Consider the following 19,168-nt stretch of genomic DNA (forward strand, 5'->3'; position numbering starts at 1 on the left):
TTGATCCTTACCATTTTTATTCTTGTTGAAGAAAATATTATTCCTCAGTTGAGGAAACTGAGGCAAATGGTTAAGTGACTTGCTCAGACTCATGTAGCTAGTAAGTGTTTGAGGTCCATCTATCCAGTGTACCATCTACCTGCTCCATGACACAGCTTGCAGTCCACTAGGGTAGCCAGGTTCCTCTTTTCTTGGATTCTAATCCTGTCACCACAACCTTATTCTTTCATCATTGATTATTTGAACCCAAGTGTAGATGTTTGCATTTACCCCCATTAAGTTCCTTCATGGAACACATCCCTCTCAAGGTGGTTTCTAGACACCATTTCTGTTCTCTGAAACAGTCTTAGCTGTTCTTTTGAGCTTAGTGTCCTTCACCCTCATGATACTGTGGAAAGAGATCTGACTCCAGAGAGGCTCTGAAGGAACCTTGAGAACCCAGGCTCGAATACCAGCTTTTAACAGCAAGATCATCTCATCTCTCATTCCCAGTTTCCTCCTAGGCAAAATGAGGGAGTTGGGATAGATGGCCTTGGAGACTCCTTCTAGCTCTAGAACAATAGTGCTGTGATCTTTCAGAAGGAAAGAAATTTGTGAAGCACCTACTCTGGGATAGGTACAATGCTAAGCCCTTTAGAAATAGATCATTGGGTCTTCACAGCACACCCTGGGAGGCAGATGCTATGATTATGCTCATTTTACAGATGGGGAAAGTGAAACAGACAAAGAATAAGTGACTTTCCTGGGATCGTGTAAATGTCTGACCCTGGATCTGATCTGGGGTCTTCCTGACTCCAAGTCAAGGGGCTCTGTCCACTGAGCTACTATGGATAGTAATGCCCCATGTGCCCAGTGAGGTGTCCAGAGTCACACATGGGGTAAATTAGAAGGAGGATGCATTTTGAATCTTTTCCTCTGGCTCCAAATGCAGTGCTTCTGCCACCACACCAAATAAACTGTGTTAGCTCTCCAGCTTTTCTTGTACAGTGCTCATAAATCATCATGAAAAATATAGCATATTTTACGTTTTTTTGTTTGTTATAGTTTATGCTCTTATCTCTAGAATGGCCACAGTACTTTGTTTTGAACACTTCTAATTTTTTTTAAAACCCTTACCTTCTTTCTATGGTATGGATAATGGACATTCTTTACTCACTTGATTTTTCCAATGACATTAGTTAGGTTGAACAATGTTGGGTGACCATGGATCTCTTTTAGAAGGTTTCCCTGTATTCTGGAACTTCATTTAATCTGCCCAATGCAATCTGAAAACAGGAATCTCTGGAAGATATTGGCATGCCTAGGATTCCCTCCTTTTTTGAACTCTAGTCAGGTTATCTTCTGTGACCTTTGGGTGACATTGAACACGCCTCCTCCATATCTGATATCTCTCTTTAACCTGTTAAGATAGTCTTCAAGTGAATTTATCCCTGTGGATCTGTTGAGGAATAATAAATTAATTTTGATATATGCATGGGCTTCACCTTTTTAGAGGATAGAAAGAATTTAAGGTAACATTTTGTTCTGTCAAAGCAAATGTTTTTTGATAATCAATAAGTAGAATTATCTTGAATTCTCTAACTTGGATTTATTAGATCATTCAAATTTGTAATTGTCAAAATGTGATCTATATAGAATAGCATGTGTATATTATTCTCATATGAATTTTGTAGGCATGAAAAAGGAGGCATATGAACTAGTAGTTATTTATATTCTCTTGGTTTTTACCTTCTTTGGGGTAACAACAAGGTTCAAGATATTGTTCAAGCTTTTAATATCTTCCCCTTTTCAAATATTTTGTAAATTAATCACTCTGTGCCCCCAAATTGTGTTACCTCCTGCTTGGATGTCCAATGTCCATTTCTACTTCATTCCAACTATTCTTTCCATCTTTGTTTTCTTTATTATCATTTCTTATTTTTTTAATGAAACCAATTAAATTGAAATACAGTTATAAAAATATTTTTTTAAGTTTAAAGATTCTATATTAAGAACTTTTCTGGTCTATGGTGATATTGGCTCTTTTATCCATTTCCCAATTTTTCAAACTTAACAAACTATGTCTAATTGGAAACACCTCTATTGCATTCCAGATCTGCTCATTTTTATTCTTTTTTTAATATGGTATTGATTTTTATCTTTATATTAGCATGGAACACAGGCAGCTGATACAAATACAACTCATCAATAGCTCATAATTTCTGATATCTAAAATATAATTATTTTCATTTTTATGATGTTTTTTTATACTTGGATACATCTAGAACCACAACTTTCCCATCTCTCTTCTTGAAGAAAATATTCATGATACATCAGTTCTGGAAACCAGTTTGAAATTATGTGAGGCAAATGGCTAAAGTATCCATGCCCTTTGACTTAGAAATTCCAGTGTAAGTAATATGGCCCAGGGAGATCAATAATGAAGGAAAGACCCCTGAAGGTCCCATATACAGCTCAAACATTTATGGCAGCACGTTTTGTTGTAGCAAAGAGCTAGGGAAAAAGTAGGTGCCTATGGATTTGAGAATGGCTAAACAAATTGTGGTGAGTGAATGCAATATAATATTGATGTTTGTAAGAAGTGGTAAAAGTGATAAATACAAGAGAAACATGAAAAGACCTATATGAATTGATACAAAGAAAAATAAGTGAAACCAGGAAAACAGTATATACAATGATTCCAATAATGTAAATGGAAAGAATAATAATTAAACAATAGAAACTGGATGTTGTGACATCATAATGAACCCAGCATGATCCCAAAGAAGTGATAGGAAAGGGACAGCTAGATGGCTTGGTGGATAGAGTACCAGGCCTGGAGTCAGGAAGATCTGGGTTCAAAGGAGGGTTTAATTATTTCCTAGCTATATGACTGGGCAAGTCACTTAATCTCATTTGCCTAGCCCTTGCCCTTCTTTCTTAGAGCTGTTACTAAGATAGAAAACAAGGATATGTTGGTTGGTTTTAATTAATTGGTGGCCCCCATTTTTAAAATCTTTGTTTTAAAGAAACAAACCCTCTTAGAGGGTGAGAGGGAGAAGAAAAATTGGGAAATGTAGGTGATATAAATGCAAAAGACACCAATAAAAATAATTTTATTTAAAATATTTTATAGATGTTTTGTTTTTCCAGAGCTTAGATTTCCCCATATATTCTAACTCTTTCTCCACCAGAGATTCATCTCTTCTAACAAATAATTTTTAAAAACAATAAGAGGAGGGAAATACATTCAATTTGCTACTCAATACATTGAAGAAATTTGGCAAATGCAATGTTCCACACCTATGGATTCTCCTCACCTGTGCAAAGGAATATAGGTTAAGTGGGCTTAGAGTCAGAAGATGTCTCTTCCTTGGGACCAAGCTTTTTCATAAAAATTATTTACAAAAAGTATTGTCAAGCTTCTAAATTGTTTCTAATTTTTAGGCCACTCTTGTTTCCTACTCCCAAAGCTTGTTCTCATATATATTTTCCCATCATTCTCCTTTTTGCCTATCCTTTCATTATTGTAGATTAGTTGCCAAGTGTATATATATATATGTGTGTGTATATATATGTATATATTTATATACATTTAATTTGTAGGGTCTTAACAAATTCTTTATAAAATTTCTCTATTTCTCCATTCTCTATAGTAGATGTTGGTTTATAATCCAGAGTTTTATCTTCATGGAGGTCTTACAAATGTATATCACACATTTCCCGTAATCAGATGTCCTGTGAAATGCTATTTCTTATTGTCCTTGGATGCATAATGGAACCAATTGCACCAATTTCTTTATTTACCTATCCATGAAGAGTCTTCATGAGCCTCCTGGCATTGAATGGTGCTTTCCTTTGGTCTTCTTTTTTCAGGTATAATAGAATTGCTGAGGTGAATATGATTGAAGTCCAGGAGCGGTATGTGGTCAGGTCAGGAGCTGCTACTAAGTTAATGTTTCTAGACAGTCTGAAAACTGTATGACTCTTAGCAATGCCACTCTCCATGCAGAAGCACATGGCAGCCAGCCACACAAGGCTGGAGGACCCTTTGTGCTTTTCATGGTTCACAGGTCACCCTGGCTAAAGAGAACTGATTACTAAGTATCCAGCCTGGACTGGTCCCTACTAAATAGATAAATAAATCTGTCAGAGGAGCCTCTCGACACCTCATAAAAAATTGGAGAGGATTTGGTAGATGATAGACAGACAGGTAAGCAGATAGATAGATGAATAGATGATGGATAGATAGACAGACAGATAGATAGATGGATAGATAGACATATAGATGGATAGATAGACATATAGATGGATAGATAGACAGACAGATAGATAGATAGATAGATAGATAGATAGATAGATAGATAGATAGATAGATAGATAGATAGATAGATATAAAATAGCAGATAGCTCAGTGGGGGGAGAGAGAGAGAGAGAGAGATGGAGAGATGGATGAACTGAAAGAAACTGAATTTGTTCATTAAGCAAAAATGGGTTAAAAAACATAGCATATGGCCTCAGACACTTCCTAGCTGTGTGACCCTGGGCAAGTCACTTGACCCCCATTGCCTAGCCCTTACCACTCTTCTGCCTTGGAGCCAATACACAGTATTGACTCCAAGACAGAAGGTAAGGGTTAAAAAAAAACATAGCATAGAGGACCCCAAATCTTGTCAATATGAAAATGCCCACACTGCATCTGTTCTTAAATATGATCATTTCACCTTGGCTATCTCATCTTATCCTATTCTCTCGTCAGTTTTACTCCTTCATACACTCAAGAGTTCTCTCCTAGGATGCAGATGGCAGCCCATTTTCCTGGTCCATCCTATACCTATCTTTAAAACAGAATAGTCAAAATCCCAGATTTTCTTGTCATCCTTAATATGTCTTTGCTCTTAACTGAATTAGTGAGAATTGCATTTTGAGTTCATCTCATTTGATTCTCTATTCCCAAACCAATCTGCCTTCTGAGCTCTGTGCTGCCTCTCTAGAGCAAGTTTCTTCCTCTCAGAGCTGGGGGAGACCTCAGGTGATATGTTGGTTGGTCTCTGTCTGAACCCCAACATGCCCCTGGCTGTTCAGGAACAGGCATTCGCTTCCTCCCATAGAGCCTTACTCCACTTTGGTACAAGTCTGATTATGAGAAAATTTCTTCCTACATAGGTCCACTCTCCTTCCATCTCCTCCCCACTAAATTAGAGCAGGCCTAGAGCATACTGGAGCATCTCTCCTCTCTCTGTGTCTCCCCTTTGTCTTATTTTAGTGGGTTCATATGGTGTGAGCCAGGTCAGTATCTCTCTGCCCCAGAGTGGATGACCACACGTATCCCGGCCACCTGACTTTTTGAGGGAGCTCTCCTGATTTTTTCGAGGAGGGAAGTACTACATACTTTCTAAAAACACACTTGGATTGTATGACTTGCTATTGTTATATAGTGAGTGTGCCACTCCTAAATGAAGCCATTTTGTCACATAGGTTACCAATTTTGAGAAAACTCAAGTATAATTTCACGGCTACCAGAGAGCAAATCAGATTTGGGTTCTAATCCCAATTCTAAGCAATGCATTATATGACCGTGGGCCAGTCATTTCCCACTCTTTTGGACCAAATTTCGTAGTTGGACTAGCTGACTTATAAGATTCTTTCCATGTTCCTGTGTTCTTCCTACCATTCATTTTGTTCAGGGTCTACTAAATCCAAGGCTCTTCCGTTAGAAAAGACATGAATCTAGTTCTCAAATCAGGAATTTCTCTCTCTTTCTCTTCCATTTTTACTACCATTTTGCCATTGCCCTAATCTGTCTTGATTCTATGCTACATTTTTCTCACCCTAAATCTCGGGTCCCCAAATTCCTATACCACTCCTCATATGATACATGGCACAGTAGGCCTTTCATCTTCTTGCTTCCTTCCTCTGTTCCATCCCTGGCTTATCAATGTCCAGCATTGAACAGAAGAGTCCAGATTTGATCTGCCTGGGGCAGGGTACAGTGAGACTTTCACCCTCACATTCCTGGAAGCCAGCCTGAGATTGTATTCATCTTGGTTGCCAGACCCTAGCCTTGATTCATATTGAAGCTTGCAATTCATTAAGATCCCTGAAGTTTTCTCAGACAAACTGCTAACCTTGTCTCCCCCCCCCCACTCCATCTTGAAGCTGATTTTTCTTCAGCCCAAATATAAGACTTTATTCTTAGACTTGTTGAATTTCATCTGATCAGGATGAACCTAGTGGTTTTTTTTTCAAGATTTTTTTGAATCATGACTGTCACGCACAATCTTACCCTATCTCTCCCATCTTGGTGGCATATATATATACACACATATGTATATATAAATAAATATATTTACATATATGTTTATATGTATATTTAGATGGATGGATGGGTGGATGAATAGATAGATGGGTAGATAGATGGGTAGATAGATAGATAGATAGATAGATAGATAGATAGATAGATAGATCACTCACACAGCAGAGATCCTAGGTGCACCATATTAGCAATTTCCAAGTTAATGCTGAACCAATGGATGTCAGAATTAATCAGTTTACATCTATAGAGGGCTTGGCTATTGTAAAACACTTTAGATCCATTTTCTTGATGCGATGTCACCAAAAACAAACAGAACCCAACTTCTGAGACTAGATAGGTCAGATGTTCTCTGCTTCCATTTAGGGATCAAGAAATCCACAAAAATGGAATGAGCTGCTTTAGTAAGTAATGAGTTCCTTATGACAGTAGGTCTGCCAGCAGAAATGGCATAACCATTCATTTGAGATGCCATAGATAAAGATTTATGCTTCTGGTTAGAGGGTCAGGGTAGGTGACCTGTAATATGATGACTTATGGAATAAAAGTTATACAATAAGTGGCAGAATGGGAACTCAGACTCAGGTCCTTCCAGTTCCATGTCTAAGGTTCTCAGACCCAAGTACACTGACCTGATTTTTTTTTAATTTCCATAGCATCTACTGCCGAGGGTGTGCCAAGCCCATTTGCTGCACCTGTGCCCTCTTGGACAGCAGCCACAAGGATCAATACTGTGCCATCAGCTCCGAGATCCAACAGCGACAAGAGGAGCTGTCAAAGATTACATCAGACCTGAAGACCCAAGAGCAGATCTTCAATGATGCCCACAATAAGATTAAGTCGGCCGTCAGCCACCTGGAAGAGGTGAAGAAGGAGACGGAGGAGCTGATCCGTTCTCAGGTACAGGTCATGGTGGAGCACATCCAGGCCAAGGAGAAGGAGCTTCTGGAGACCATGGAGAATCAGTACCAAGAGAACCACCAGCAAATGGCAGGAAAGCTTAGGCACCTGAACAGCATGCTTCAGCGCATCCAAAATGGCGAGGTCTTGGTGGAAAAACTGCAGCATTACGCCTCAGACCAGGAGGTCCTGGAGATGCATACCTTCATCCGAGAAGCTCTGGAGCACCTCAGCAGGGAGAAGCCTCTGAACCTTCAGGCTGCAGTCAAGGTGGAAGAGTTTGTAGACTGCAAAGCCAAACTCCAGGCTCTTTATACAAGAGTCACCAAGGAGAAAGGTAAAGGAGATCTGGAGCATCCCAGATAAATACTAATGAGGCAATCCATAAGGAAAGAACTAGAGATGTTTAGAAAGAAGATGTGAGGGGAGGCAGCCAGCCCTTACCACTCTTCTGCCTTGGAGCCAATACAGGTGTATTGATTCTAAGATGGAAGGTAAGAGTTTTAAGGGAAAAAAAGAGAGAGAACTCGACTTGGGAGAGAAAGTGAATTATGATACTATCCAAGTCTTTGCTCAAAGTGGATTAGCCCTACAAAAAGCAGTAGATGAAACATCCAGGGAGACGGATTTTGAATTCTTATGAGAAAAACAAACAAACAAACAAACCACAGTTGGAGCTGTCCAACTCATTAATGTCAGAATCTGATCTCAAACCCAAGACCTACAATACTTCCTCCCAGATGTCACTGTTTGTCCTAGAGATGCAAGCAGACCCATAAGAGCCCTCCATGGAGGATGCTTCATAGCTTTCTCGGTGTGAGCACCTTCTTTGGGGGATGCTGGAAATTTGGCAACTGGATGAGGGTCTAGACTCTCCTGGCTGGTGGGAGGCATTACAGCCACCCTTGGGAGCCTTGGAGATCTTTAGATTGATCAGGTGTCCCTTCTTCTGCAGATCCTGAAGTTGCTAAAATTGAAACAACTGACAAGAAGGAGGAGCCTATGGAGCCCACCACCTTCACCACAGAAATTTCAGACAGCGATTCGGTAAGATGGTCCTTAAGATCCAGGGTGGGAGGGTTACAAGGAATGGAGACTGGTAATCTTACAAATGAGAATCTTTCTTTGTTTAAAAATGAAATCCAAATACATTTCTTCCCAAATATTTGCCTCCTGGCAAGGGGAAGAGAAAACTGAACACAAGCCCAGCCACACTTCATTACAAAAAGGACATAGAATTGAAAACAAAGACTTATAAATCTTAGTTTCCTTCTGGGTTCCTCTTTAAGTCAGATATTTTATTTATTTGTTTTTCATTTTAGACCCTTATCTTCTGTCTGTATAAATGGAATTTTGGGAAATACTAAGGGACTTCTGGGGCATGAAGTCCAAAGGCTCAAAATCTCCATTTATATATATATATATATATATATAGTTTTAGTTATTATTAATAAAACTTTATAAAATAAAATATTTAGTTATTGATTATTAATTTTGAAACCCACATATCCTAGTATCAACTCTAAGGCAGAAGAGTGGTGAGGGATAGGCAACTGGGCTTAGTAGCATTTTCTCCCTGATTGTTCCCTACATCAGTGAAATAGCAGAAAACACATTGATTTCCATATACCCTCAAGCCTTTCATCTGCATTATTGTAATTAATCTTCCAGCTCTATTACATCTTATAAATAAAAGAGAGTAAAGGGAGGGAAGTCCCTAAGCCATTCACAGATCCAGACCCCAAAATAACCCATGTTCTTCTGGGCTTAAATGTCAAATAAATAACCCAAGGGGCAGCTTAGATTCACAGTTTTAGCTAGAAAGAACCTGAGAAACCATCTCCCCCAATACCCTTCCTGACCAAGTTGAAAATGGGGGCCAAGAGAAGGCAAGGGGCTCTCCCAAGATCAGCAGACAAAGGTGGAAGGACAAAAACAAGGTTTAGGGATGTAGGGCAAAGGGAAAAGCAGAACAGATTGTGATCAGAGAAAGGAATTTGGGAGTTCATCATCATGTCCTCTGAGGTCCCATTCCCCTCAAGATCTATGATCCTATTAATATGTTAGGATAGGATAGGATATAATGTTATATAATATAATATAACATAATATAACATAACAATATATATGATATGATATAATAATATAAATCCTATGATTTACAAATGATTGTTATAGGGGCAGCTAGGGAACTCAGAGGATAGAGAGTCAGGAGGACCTGGCTTCAAATCTGGCCTCAGACATTGCCTAGCTGAGTGACCCTGAGCAAGTCACTTAACCCCCATTGCCCTTACTACTCTTCTACCTTGGAACCAATATGCAGTATTGATTCTAGGATGCAAGGTAAAGGTTTTAAATAATTTTTTTAAACAGAACAGTAATATTCTGGAGATATAATCAAGTTCTAACCTGAACAGCATAGACAAAATAGACAAAATCCTAATTTATTGTTAGAGATTTTCTACTCTAGTCCAGTTAGGAAACATGGTAGCCCGGTTCTTGCTTGCCATGCTCCCCACAACACACACCCCCTTTCATCTTAACTTCTTTGCTTATTACATGATCCTCTGATTCGGTCACTTTCGTTCTGTAATGAAATTATATATATATATATATATACGCATATATATACACACAAGCAGAGAACAGTTCTGTTTTTATTGGGAGGAGAATTCCAGATAAAAGCAAAGAAAACACTAGACCCCAAATCCAAAGGCAAAATCAGAAGATTGGAATCACAGAGGCTAAGCCTGGAAGGAATCTTGAATAGGTCTGACCTGTAGGGACAAAGACCTCCCTCCCTTCTCTCTTCAGAGAGCAGACCTTGGCTGTCAGATAGCCACAGCCTGCATTGTCGATTCAGAAAATATTAGTAGCTCATAAGCTTCTATTAAGCTCCTGCCATAGACCAAGTTCTGTGGGAAGCACTGGGGATACTCAGAAAAGTAAAAATCCGTTCCTGCCTTCCGGGAGCTTACAATATAACAGGGAAGGCAGTATGGAAACAACTAGACAAGCTGTAGACAGGATAAAAATGGGAATAATCAGTGGAGAGAGGACCTAGAATTCAGAGGAATTAGGAAGGGTCTCCTATAGAGGGTGAGATTTTGGCTGGGACTTAAAGGAAGCTAGGGAGGCCAGGAGGCCAAGGAAGAAGGGGCCGAAAGCCTCTTGGATAGAACACTCTCATTTCACTTTGCTCAAGTGGCAGAGCCCAGATTTGAACCCCCAACCGAGTCCAGAACTGGATTGTGCTGCCAGAGATGAGATGACAAGCAGTGATTGTAGAAAAGAGCCCCTGATGAAGATGATCTGTAATGTTGCCAAAAGAGTAATGTCTCATAGAGCAAGGTAGTGTCTCATAGAGGAGATAGGAGTGAGATTGGGATGGAAAAGACCTGAGTTCGAGTGCCACTGCAGTTCTTTAACTAGCTGTATAATTCATTCACTTCCCAGACACTGGGTTTTCTCCTTTGTTCAGTGGGGATAATAATTACTGCACTACTTCTCTAACAAGATTTGTGATGTGGAAATACTGTAGATATACTGTAGAAATAGTATTTGCTGATTGTCAGCACAGTACCTGCTCCATTAGGTCATATTACCATGTCCTCTGCCTCCCCATAAGAATCTAGAGTGTTGCCTGGGTGAAGGTCTTTCATAACTATTTTTGCCCTTTTTCTCCTGATTTTACAGCAAGATGAGAAGAAGTCGCAGAAGCCAGGACACATTGGAGACAATACTACTGAACCAGTAAGCCTTCCTGTCCATCCCTCCATAAGAATCTCTCCTGCTTTAAAAACCTGCTTCCCATGTTCATCCCTTGCCCCTCAGGTCCTTGAACCGTGCAGTCTTTGGAAGTGAGCAGGAGCCTGGTTTGGGGACTGAGGCAGAAGGAAGTTCTGAAGGCCAAGTGCCTACTAGGGTTACAGGACCTTAGAGGAGAAAGAGACCCCAAAAGGCTGGGATGGTCAGGGAAAACTTTCTGGAGGAATGAGCAGGATTTGGATAAAAGAAAGAAAAAGAAATAGTAGGAAATCAATCCTGAAATAGGGAAAACAGCAGAGACCAAAGTAGGGGAGGTCCCTGCCTCCCAGTCCAGGCTTCTGTCCACTCAGTCCTGTCCCTTCCTCTCTCTCTTCTCCCTTTACCCCTCACGTCATCCCACTCTTCTCCGGAGCCCATCCATTTGACTCAAACATGAGTTTCTGTGCCCTCCTTTCCCTTATCTAGCCACGTCCTACTGTCCCATCAAGAAAGAGAAAATCTGTCCATGCCAATAAGCCCACCTCAAGGAAGGTGATCAAGAAGGAATATGGGGAAAATGGAAGGCACAGGACCAATAAGGTCTTCAAGCAACCTGGGGCCAGCACCTCCAGAGCGAACCAAGTCGTGAAACTGGATCCCCACCATGGCCCCACAAACCCAGCCCCGAGCTCTGAATCACGCTCCACAGCTGAGTCCAACAATGGCAGCCGTACCTTGGTGGAGCTAGGTAGGGAGGGTAAGATGGCGCGGGGGGAGAGGAAGAGGGTATCATGAGGTAACGCTGTCTCTTGCACCATCCGAGGGCGCCTTCTGAATCCAGGGACCTCCATCCTCAAGCAGTAATACTCCTGCATCCGTGGAGTACCTTAAGGTTTGCCAAATGTTCCTCTCATAACTCCACCAGGTGGGCATCTCGGTGGCCCTCGTGGACTTGGGAGTCAGGGTGATGTGAGTGCCAAGACTTCCCTGCCTCGGGCTATTAGTAGCTGTGTGCCCCTGGGCAAGTCCCTTCATCTGTCTCAGCCTCAGTCTCCTCTATAAAAGAGAGATAATGATAGCACAATTCTTTACAGAATTGTTTTGAAGATCAAATGAGATACTATTTAAGATGCTTCCCAAACATCGGCATGTTCCATCAATTCTTGTTGTCATCACCATCATCATTATCATCATCATCATCATCTTCTTCATCATCACTGTTGCTTTTTACATTTTTACATTTACATGATGTGCCATTTTTAGAGCTGAGGAAGCTGAGGCAAAGCAAGGTTACCTACCTAACCCAGGATCTCACAGTGAATAAGGGGCACAATCCAAACTCTAACCCGAGGCTCCTGGCTCCCAGGCTCAATGCTTTTTCCTTTTCACCTTTGTATGTTCCAGTAGTGGGCCCCTCGAGTTCCCTTCCATCAGGAGCCCCCAGTCTAGCTGTAAAAGGAAGGCCTCTACCAGCTTATCCTTGGGCAAAGGCAAGTGTAGTTTCAAAGCAGAAGAAGAGAGGGCAAATGTGGAGAAGCTCAGGAAAGCCCCAAGAGCTGGGCCTGGGGGTCTCACCACTGCAGTCTCTGCTGCTGGGGGACTGGTGAATGACTCATTTGGGATGGTTGCAGTCTCCAGGAGCTGCCTGAGAAGGGTGAGCTGACCCAGGTTGGAAAGAGAAGCAAACTAAAGCTTCCATGCTGGTCAGCACAGGGAGTGCCTTCCAGGCTGGGAGAGATGGGGAGACCAAATCTCAAAAAAGAAAAAGCAAAAGCAAAAGCTGAAAAGGGAGGCCCCTGATCCCACTCCTCAAGACTATTGACAGGATAGGAGGCAGCTAGGTGACTCAGTGGATGGAGAGCCAGGTCTAGAGATGGGAGGACCTAGGTTCAAATCTGGTCTCAGCCACTTCCTAGCTATGGCGAGTCACTTAAACCCCCATTGCCCAGCCCTTACCACTCTTCTGCCTTGGAAACAATACCCAATATTGATTCTAAGATGAAAGGTAAGGATTTAGAAAAGAAAAAAAAAAGACTGTAGAAGGTACCTCAGTTGGGTCTTCTAAGGGAGTCCTCCTCAGTAGAATAGAATGGAAGTCTTAGATGAGCACCAGACATTCACTTTTGCTATTGTCCTCCAAGGGTTTATGGTCCTTTGCAGCCTTGAGGACAAGCCCCTCTTCTCTCTCATCCCCCTCCTCAGACTGAAGCATGGACACCTCCATCCCCTCAAACCAAAAATCTTCCTATGGATATTAGGTCTCCTCCCAGGCTCCTCTGAAGGTGGCCTGAGGCCAGAGGGAGTTAGAGTCCACCTGGGCCCACGTCTAGAAATTGGTCTTCCTCAGAGAGCCCTCCCATGTGTGGCGACCTCTATTCTGCCCCTTCTGGGTCCAGGTCCTTCTCCACCCTCCAACCAGGGGAAGTTTGAATGGAAGCAAGTCAGTAGAGTAGCTGTAATATTTGGGCATCATCCAGCTATTTGCAAACCCAAGCCTTCTTTGAAAATGGTAGCACTGTGGCCTGCTAAGGAGACATCCCAGATGTCACCTATGGCCAAGCCAGGGGAGCAGGGGTGGTATATGGAAGGGCAGAAGGGGCAACGAGTGGATTTTTCTTTACGAGGCCACAGTAATAATTGGGCTCTCTGCCCCTGCTAACCACTAGGCACCAGGGCCAGATGCAGCCACAGCTTTTATCATCACTTACTCTTCTAACTTAGGGATGTGCCAGTCAGGCTTTGGAGTAGCACAAGCCACAACCTTCAACTGTGACATGGACACCTGTGAATATCCCACCTGCCACCATGAGGAGATGAGGAAAAAAGATCCAGAACCAAATGCCTAAGGACCAAAATCATTGCCACACTGCTCCTCCCATCTTCAGAACGGCTCTAGTGAGGGGCAACTCACTCCTTCTTGAGGCAACCCAATCCATGTTTGGACAGCTCTAACTGTTAGGAGGTCTTTCTCAAGGTCCAGCTTGACCCAAGCTCCTCCAGGCCCCTTAGGCAGTACAGTAGATAATAACCTTGGAGGATCTTGGCTTAAATCGTCACCAATGCTAACTGCCTATATGATCTTGGATAATTCATTTAAACTCTTTCTCCCTCAGTTTCCTCATCTGTAAAATGGGGATGGGTTATTGTAGGGATCAAATGAAATAACACATGGGAAATGCTTTGCAATTTAAAGATCTATATAAATAGCTCTATATAAATTCTATGTAATTTTCTATATAAATTTTAGCCATTCTTATTTAGTTCCTTGGCAGACCTACTCATGCCTTAAGAACCAGTAGATGAGTAGGAATGAGAGAGCCCTGTCCAGAAGAAGGCACAACCTGAATAAAGAGAGCCTAGAAGTGGTCCCTGGGAGTAACTCTTTGGATCATCCAAATGATCCCTGGGTAGGAATAGGCTGATGGCAAATTTGACTCATCAAAGATGGTGTGCATTGGAAAAGAACCCTAGAGTTCAAGTCAAAGTGCCTATTTCTAGATGGGGACTCTAACTGCTACTTATTGTATTATTACTTACTGAATCATTTAACTTCTCTGGTTCCCAGTTTCCTCATCAGTAAAATGAAAGGATGAGACTCAACTAGGACCCTCCTAGTTCTAAGTCTATAATCCTGTGCACTTCCTTCTTCCCCAGTTTGAATTTGTGCCAGTCAGTTAACTTCTTTTTTTTGTCATTTATGAAATGGGAGAGTTGGGCATTATTACCTCTAGGATCATTTCTAACCCTAAATTAGTGATAGAACATTCTATCACCCATCAACCCGATTGGCTCCCATGCCTCAAATGCTCACCCTCCTAGAATCTCTAGTTTCTTTCAAAATTCAGCTCAAGCAAGGACTTGGATTCCTATCTGACCTCAGACACTTACTTCTTAGCTGTGCAGCCCTGGGCAAGTCATTTAACTTTATTTTCCTAGCCTTTGCTCTTTTGTCTTATGAGTTGTATCTAAGAGAGAAAATGGGCATTTAAACAAAACTTCAACTCAAGGACTACCTTCTACATGAAGTCTTTCCTGGTTCCTCAGTTGCTTTTGCCCACTCCCATACCAAAAGGAAGAAGGGGACAAGCATTTATTAAACACTTACCAGGTACTGGCCCTGTGCTAAGTGCTTTACAGATATTATTATCTCAATAAACCTCACAAATAGGTGCTATTATAATCCCATTTTGTACTTGAGGAAACAAAAATAGGCTGTGATTTGCTCAGAGTGGCACAGATAATAAGAGTCTGAGGTCAGATTTGAAATTGGGTCTTTCTGGCTCCAGGTTCACACACTTAGATGTTCATCTTATCTCCTCTGTTCAAATAGAATCTGCTTGTGCCCCAGCACAAGATCAGTACCTGAAACATGGTAGACATATAATAAGATTTTGATGTGAACTTGGTTGGTAGTGTCAGGTTGGGTAGGGAGAGAGTTTAGAGCTTGATAATATAAAGCTAGTACTTTGCCTTATACTTTACAAAGAAAACAAAGGCCATTTGATGGGTCCCTCTTGATCCCTTCTCTACATCTCAGAAGCCCTTGAAAATCCTCCAGTCTAGATCTGTGAGTCATCCGTAGAGAGCTAAAAGCCACAGGTACTGAAGAGGTTACTTAAAGAGAGAATGTAGAGAGAAAGGAGGAAAACCCAACACAGAGCCTTGGGGTACCCCCAGAATTAGGGGGTTCTCCATGAATGATGATCCAACAAAGGAGTCACAGTAAGAGGAAGAGAGTAGTGAACAGAAAACACAGAGAGGTGAGGAAGAATGAACATTGAAATGGAACCATCACAGGGAGATTAGTTCTTGAGCTAGAAGGGACCTTGGAGGCTACTGTATTCAGTACCCTCTCCTCCATTTTGTAGATTGGGCATGGAAAGGGTGACTTGGCCAGTGCCCAAGAGGGAATTTGAACCCAGGTGTTCCTGGCTCCAAGTCTGGTAAATTATCCACTATGCAATGTTGCTTTTCTATCATCAGATTTGGCCATTAAAATATCATTGATAATTTGGGAGATAAAAGTTTCATTTGAGTGATGAGAACAAAAACCAGCTTACAAAGAGTTGAGAAGTTAATGAAAGTAGAGGAATTGGAAGCAACGACAGTAGATAGATTTTTTCCAGGAGTTTGGCTGAGAGAGAGAAGGGAAATGTGTCATGATAGAGTGAGGAGTTGGAAGGATCAAGTGATTTTTTTTTAAATGGGAGAAACCTGTTGTGTTTGTGGACAGAAGGATTGGGGAAGAGAGAGCCTTGATTTCAAGGACAATCTACCAGAGACTACTGGGCAGGTAGGTAGCATAGTGAATAGAGTGCCAGGTCAAGATTCAGGAAGACTCATCTTTCTAAATTCAAATCCAGCCACAAGAGGACTAGGAACTGTGTGGCCCTGGGCAAGTCACTTAACCTTGTGCTTGTCTCAGTTTCCTCGTCTGTAAATCAAATTGGAGAAGGAAATGGCAAATGACTCTAGTATCTTTGCTAACAAATCCCCAAATGAAGAGTCAGGCACTACTGAAACAACTAAACAATAACAATTACTGGATAAAGGAAAGGATAAGATCTAGAGTACATGTAGGAAGAAAGGGATTGGACTTGGTAAAGAGATTGGAGATTGGTCTGGAGGATGCTTTCAAGGACCTTTGAGATGTAGAGAAGGGGTCAAGAAGGACCCATCAAATGACCTTTATTTTCTCTGTAAAGTATGAGGCAAAGTACTAGAAAAGGAGGTAGTAGAGGACAGTAGAGGAGAAAAGAAAAAGTTTGGGATAATGGCTATGATGAGGACAATAGAAAAATCAAAAAGCAATAAAAGAATTTCCTTGCTCTAGAGAGCACAGCTGAGATCAGGCTCCATAAAATTGTGATGGACCCAGAGGGGTAAATGGTAGAAGCAATTTGGGGCTGGGATTTGACAAGGCATGAATACTGTTAGGTTTGAGGGTGAAAGAGATCTAAAAGGAGAAGGTGGTATAACAGTGAATTCATCCATTACAGGATCAAAATTCCAAAGAGAAGAAAGTAAAGCCAGAGTGGAGGTGATGGTGAGAAAAAGAAGGAGCTTTCAAGGAAAGATGAAATAATAGAATGTTATGGTCAAATAAAGGAATTTCAAAGTTCTTAGTCATGGAAATGGAACATTTGAGAATGATCTAGTAACATCAAAGGTGTGATACTCCCACTGTGGCTGGGTTGGAATGGAAGAGAAGGTCATGGGAGTAGAGGAGGTTAAGAACTGGGAGGCTTGGGTTTTTGAAAGAATATCAACCCATATCTTGAAATTCCCTAGTATAAGGTCAGAGCTGGCAGGATGGGAAATGGCTTGAAAACAAAGAGAGGGAGCTTGGATTGGGTGATATATTTGGGTAGAGTGTATCTCAGAGGAAGAGAAATAATCCAGAGGAAAGGTTTACAAATGGCAAAGGGTAGCAAGATGTATCCTAGCTCTTCTTTCGGGACTAGTTCTTGGAGTATATGAAAGAAGATTGCAACCAGTACAGGACCAGATAGTCAGGAGAGAAGCAGTGTCTTCTGGGATAATCCAGATTTGTACGAGTATTGAAGATGGAAGGAAAAGGAGACAAAGAGGTTCCCAAATAAAAGGGAATTTGTTAATGGTGTAGCAGGAATCCCAAAGGGCACTGTGGAAGGAACAAACGGTTGGTATGGGACAGGGGAGGAAAAAGGTAGAAATGAATAGAAATGAGAGAAAAGGAGTTGGGGATGGAGGGATAAGGAGACAGTTTACACATAGGAAACTTGGGATTTAATTTCACTGGGATTGGGTGAATAAGAAGTTGCAGGATTTTTCTCTCCATAAGGGATGAGACCAGGTACATTGGCAATAGTAGCAATGCTGATGTTAGCAGAGGACTGCAACTCTGCCTTAGCCTATTTTGGTGCCCATTATCTCCCTGTGTCACATCCATGGTCATAATGAAGGCAGCACCTGAGCTCAATAGATGCCAGAGAGTGTCCCAAAGCCCCCACAGATTATATATAATGGTCCCAGAGTCACACACACACAAAGTCAGAGGTTAGACTTGAACTCATTTCTTTTCATGTCATGCTACTTCTACTATAGTTATGAAATACTATTCTGCAATAAAGATAAATTTGAGGCTGAGAAAGACGTGTGAAATAATGCCAAGCCAAAAGAAAAAAAGAGTGGAGAATATACTTATCAGACCACATTAGACAAGGATGGAAATGGATTGCTGATGGAGATTTTAGAAAAATAGAAAACAATAGTTATGAGATATTCTGTACTGAAATGTGTCTAAATAAAAATAGTGGCAAACTAAGTTTAATTGGTAGGATTCATGTTTAATGTTATTTATGACAAAGCATTAGAAATTTTAAAGAAAATTGCTGGAATGGCCATCAGGAGAGACTTGGGTTTAAACCCAGTTCCTATCACTTAGCAGTTATACGATCTTTCACACTTCATCCTCTCTGAGCCTCAATTTTGTCATCTGTACAATGGGGATTTGACTTAAGTCAAAATGGAAAGTGGAAATTGGATAGTCAAAGAAGGAATCCTAATGGCAGTTAGAGAGAGTGTTTGAAAAAAAGTTAAGACATATATCTGTTGCTGTGTAATCATATGGAAATAGTTTCAGAGTAAGTCTACTTGATGGAATTGATGTTTAATATTCTATATTTAAAAACACTGAATTAAAAAAAGATTGCTGAACTCAGCATCAGGAGAGATGTGGGTTTAATCCCAGTTTTAGCATTTGTCATTGGAATTTCCTTGACCATGCCCAACTTTCTGAATCTGTTTCTTCATCAATCAAACAGGAATAATAATACATTGACCACATGCCCTTAGACCTGCCATGAATTCTATAGATCCAAGTACCGTAGAATACCATAGAAATTTCATCTCTTTTTTAATGTCTCACTAATTTTTTTAACATCGCTGTCATTTGTGTATGGTTCACATCCCCATAGAACCTTCCCTTATAGCAAATAAGTACAGTCAAGTAAAGCAAATGAACACATTGACTATGTCTAAAGATGTACATCTCATTCCAAACCAGTTGTCCACCATCTTTTTGCTGAGAGGCAGGAGGCATGTGATGCTTTAACCTCCAAGCTTCTGAAGTCACAATGGGTCATTCCATTGATCATAGACCTGAAATCTTTCAGCATTGTTTTCCTTTTCATTATCTTGGTCATTGTGTCCATTGTTCTGGTCCTGCTTGCTTTGCTCAGCCTCCAT

The 19,168-nt window shown here is 41.1% G+C and overlaps 1 protein-coding gene across 10 annotated transcripts in view; it reads left to right on the forward strand.

The window, feature by feature from the left end:
- The window catches only part of PML (PML nuclear body scaffold), a 48,376-nt gene that overhangs the window by 17,986 nt on the left and 11,222 nt on the right, over positions 1 to 19,168 (forward strand). For 6 of the 10 annotated variants that reach the window (XM_007478137.2, XM_056798532.1, XM_056798552.1 and 3 more), the window contains 4 exons: positions 6,949 to 7,529; positions 8,148 to 8,239; positions 10,889 to 10,945; positions 11,426 to 11,696. In XM_007478137.2, coding sequence (XP_007478199.2) covers positions 6,949 to 7,529; positions 8,148 to 8,239; positions 10,889 to 10,945; positions 11,426 to 11,696 — 1,001 coding nt within the window. The remainder of the gene's footprint in view (positions 1 to 6,948; positions 7,530 to 8,147; positions 8,240 to 10,888; positions 10,946 to 11,425; positions 11,697 to 19,168) is intronic. The other 4 variants (XM_056798491.1, XM_056798542.1, XM_007478134.3 and 1 more) reach the window with 1 other exon arrangement.

The sequence above is a fragment of the Monodelphis domestica genome, chromosome 1 (assembly GCF_027887165.1).
Source record: "Monodelphis domestica isolate mMonDom1 chromosome 1, mMonDom1.pri, whole genome shotgun sequence".
NCBI lineage: Eukaryota > Metazoa > Chordata > Mammalia > Didelphimorphia > Didelphidae > Monodelphis > Monodelphis domestica.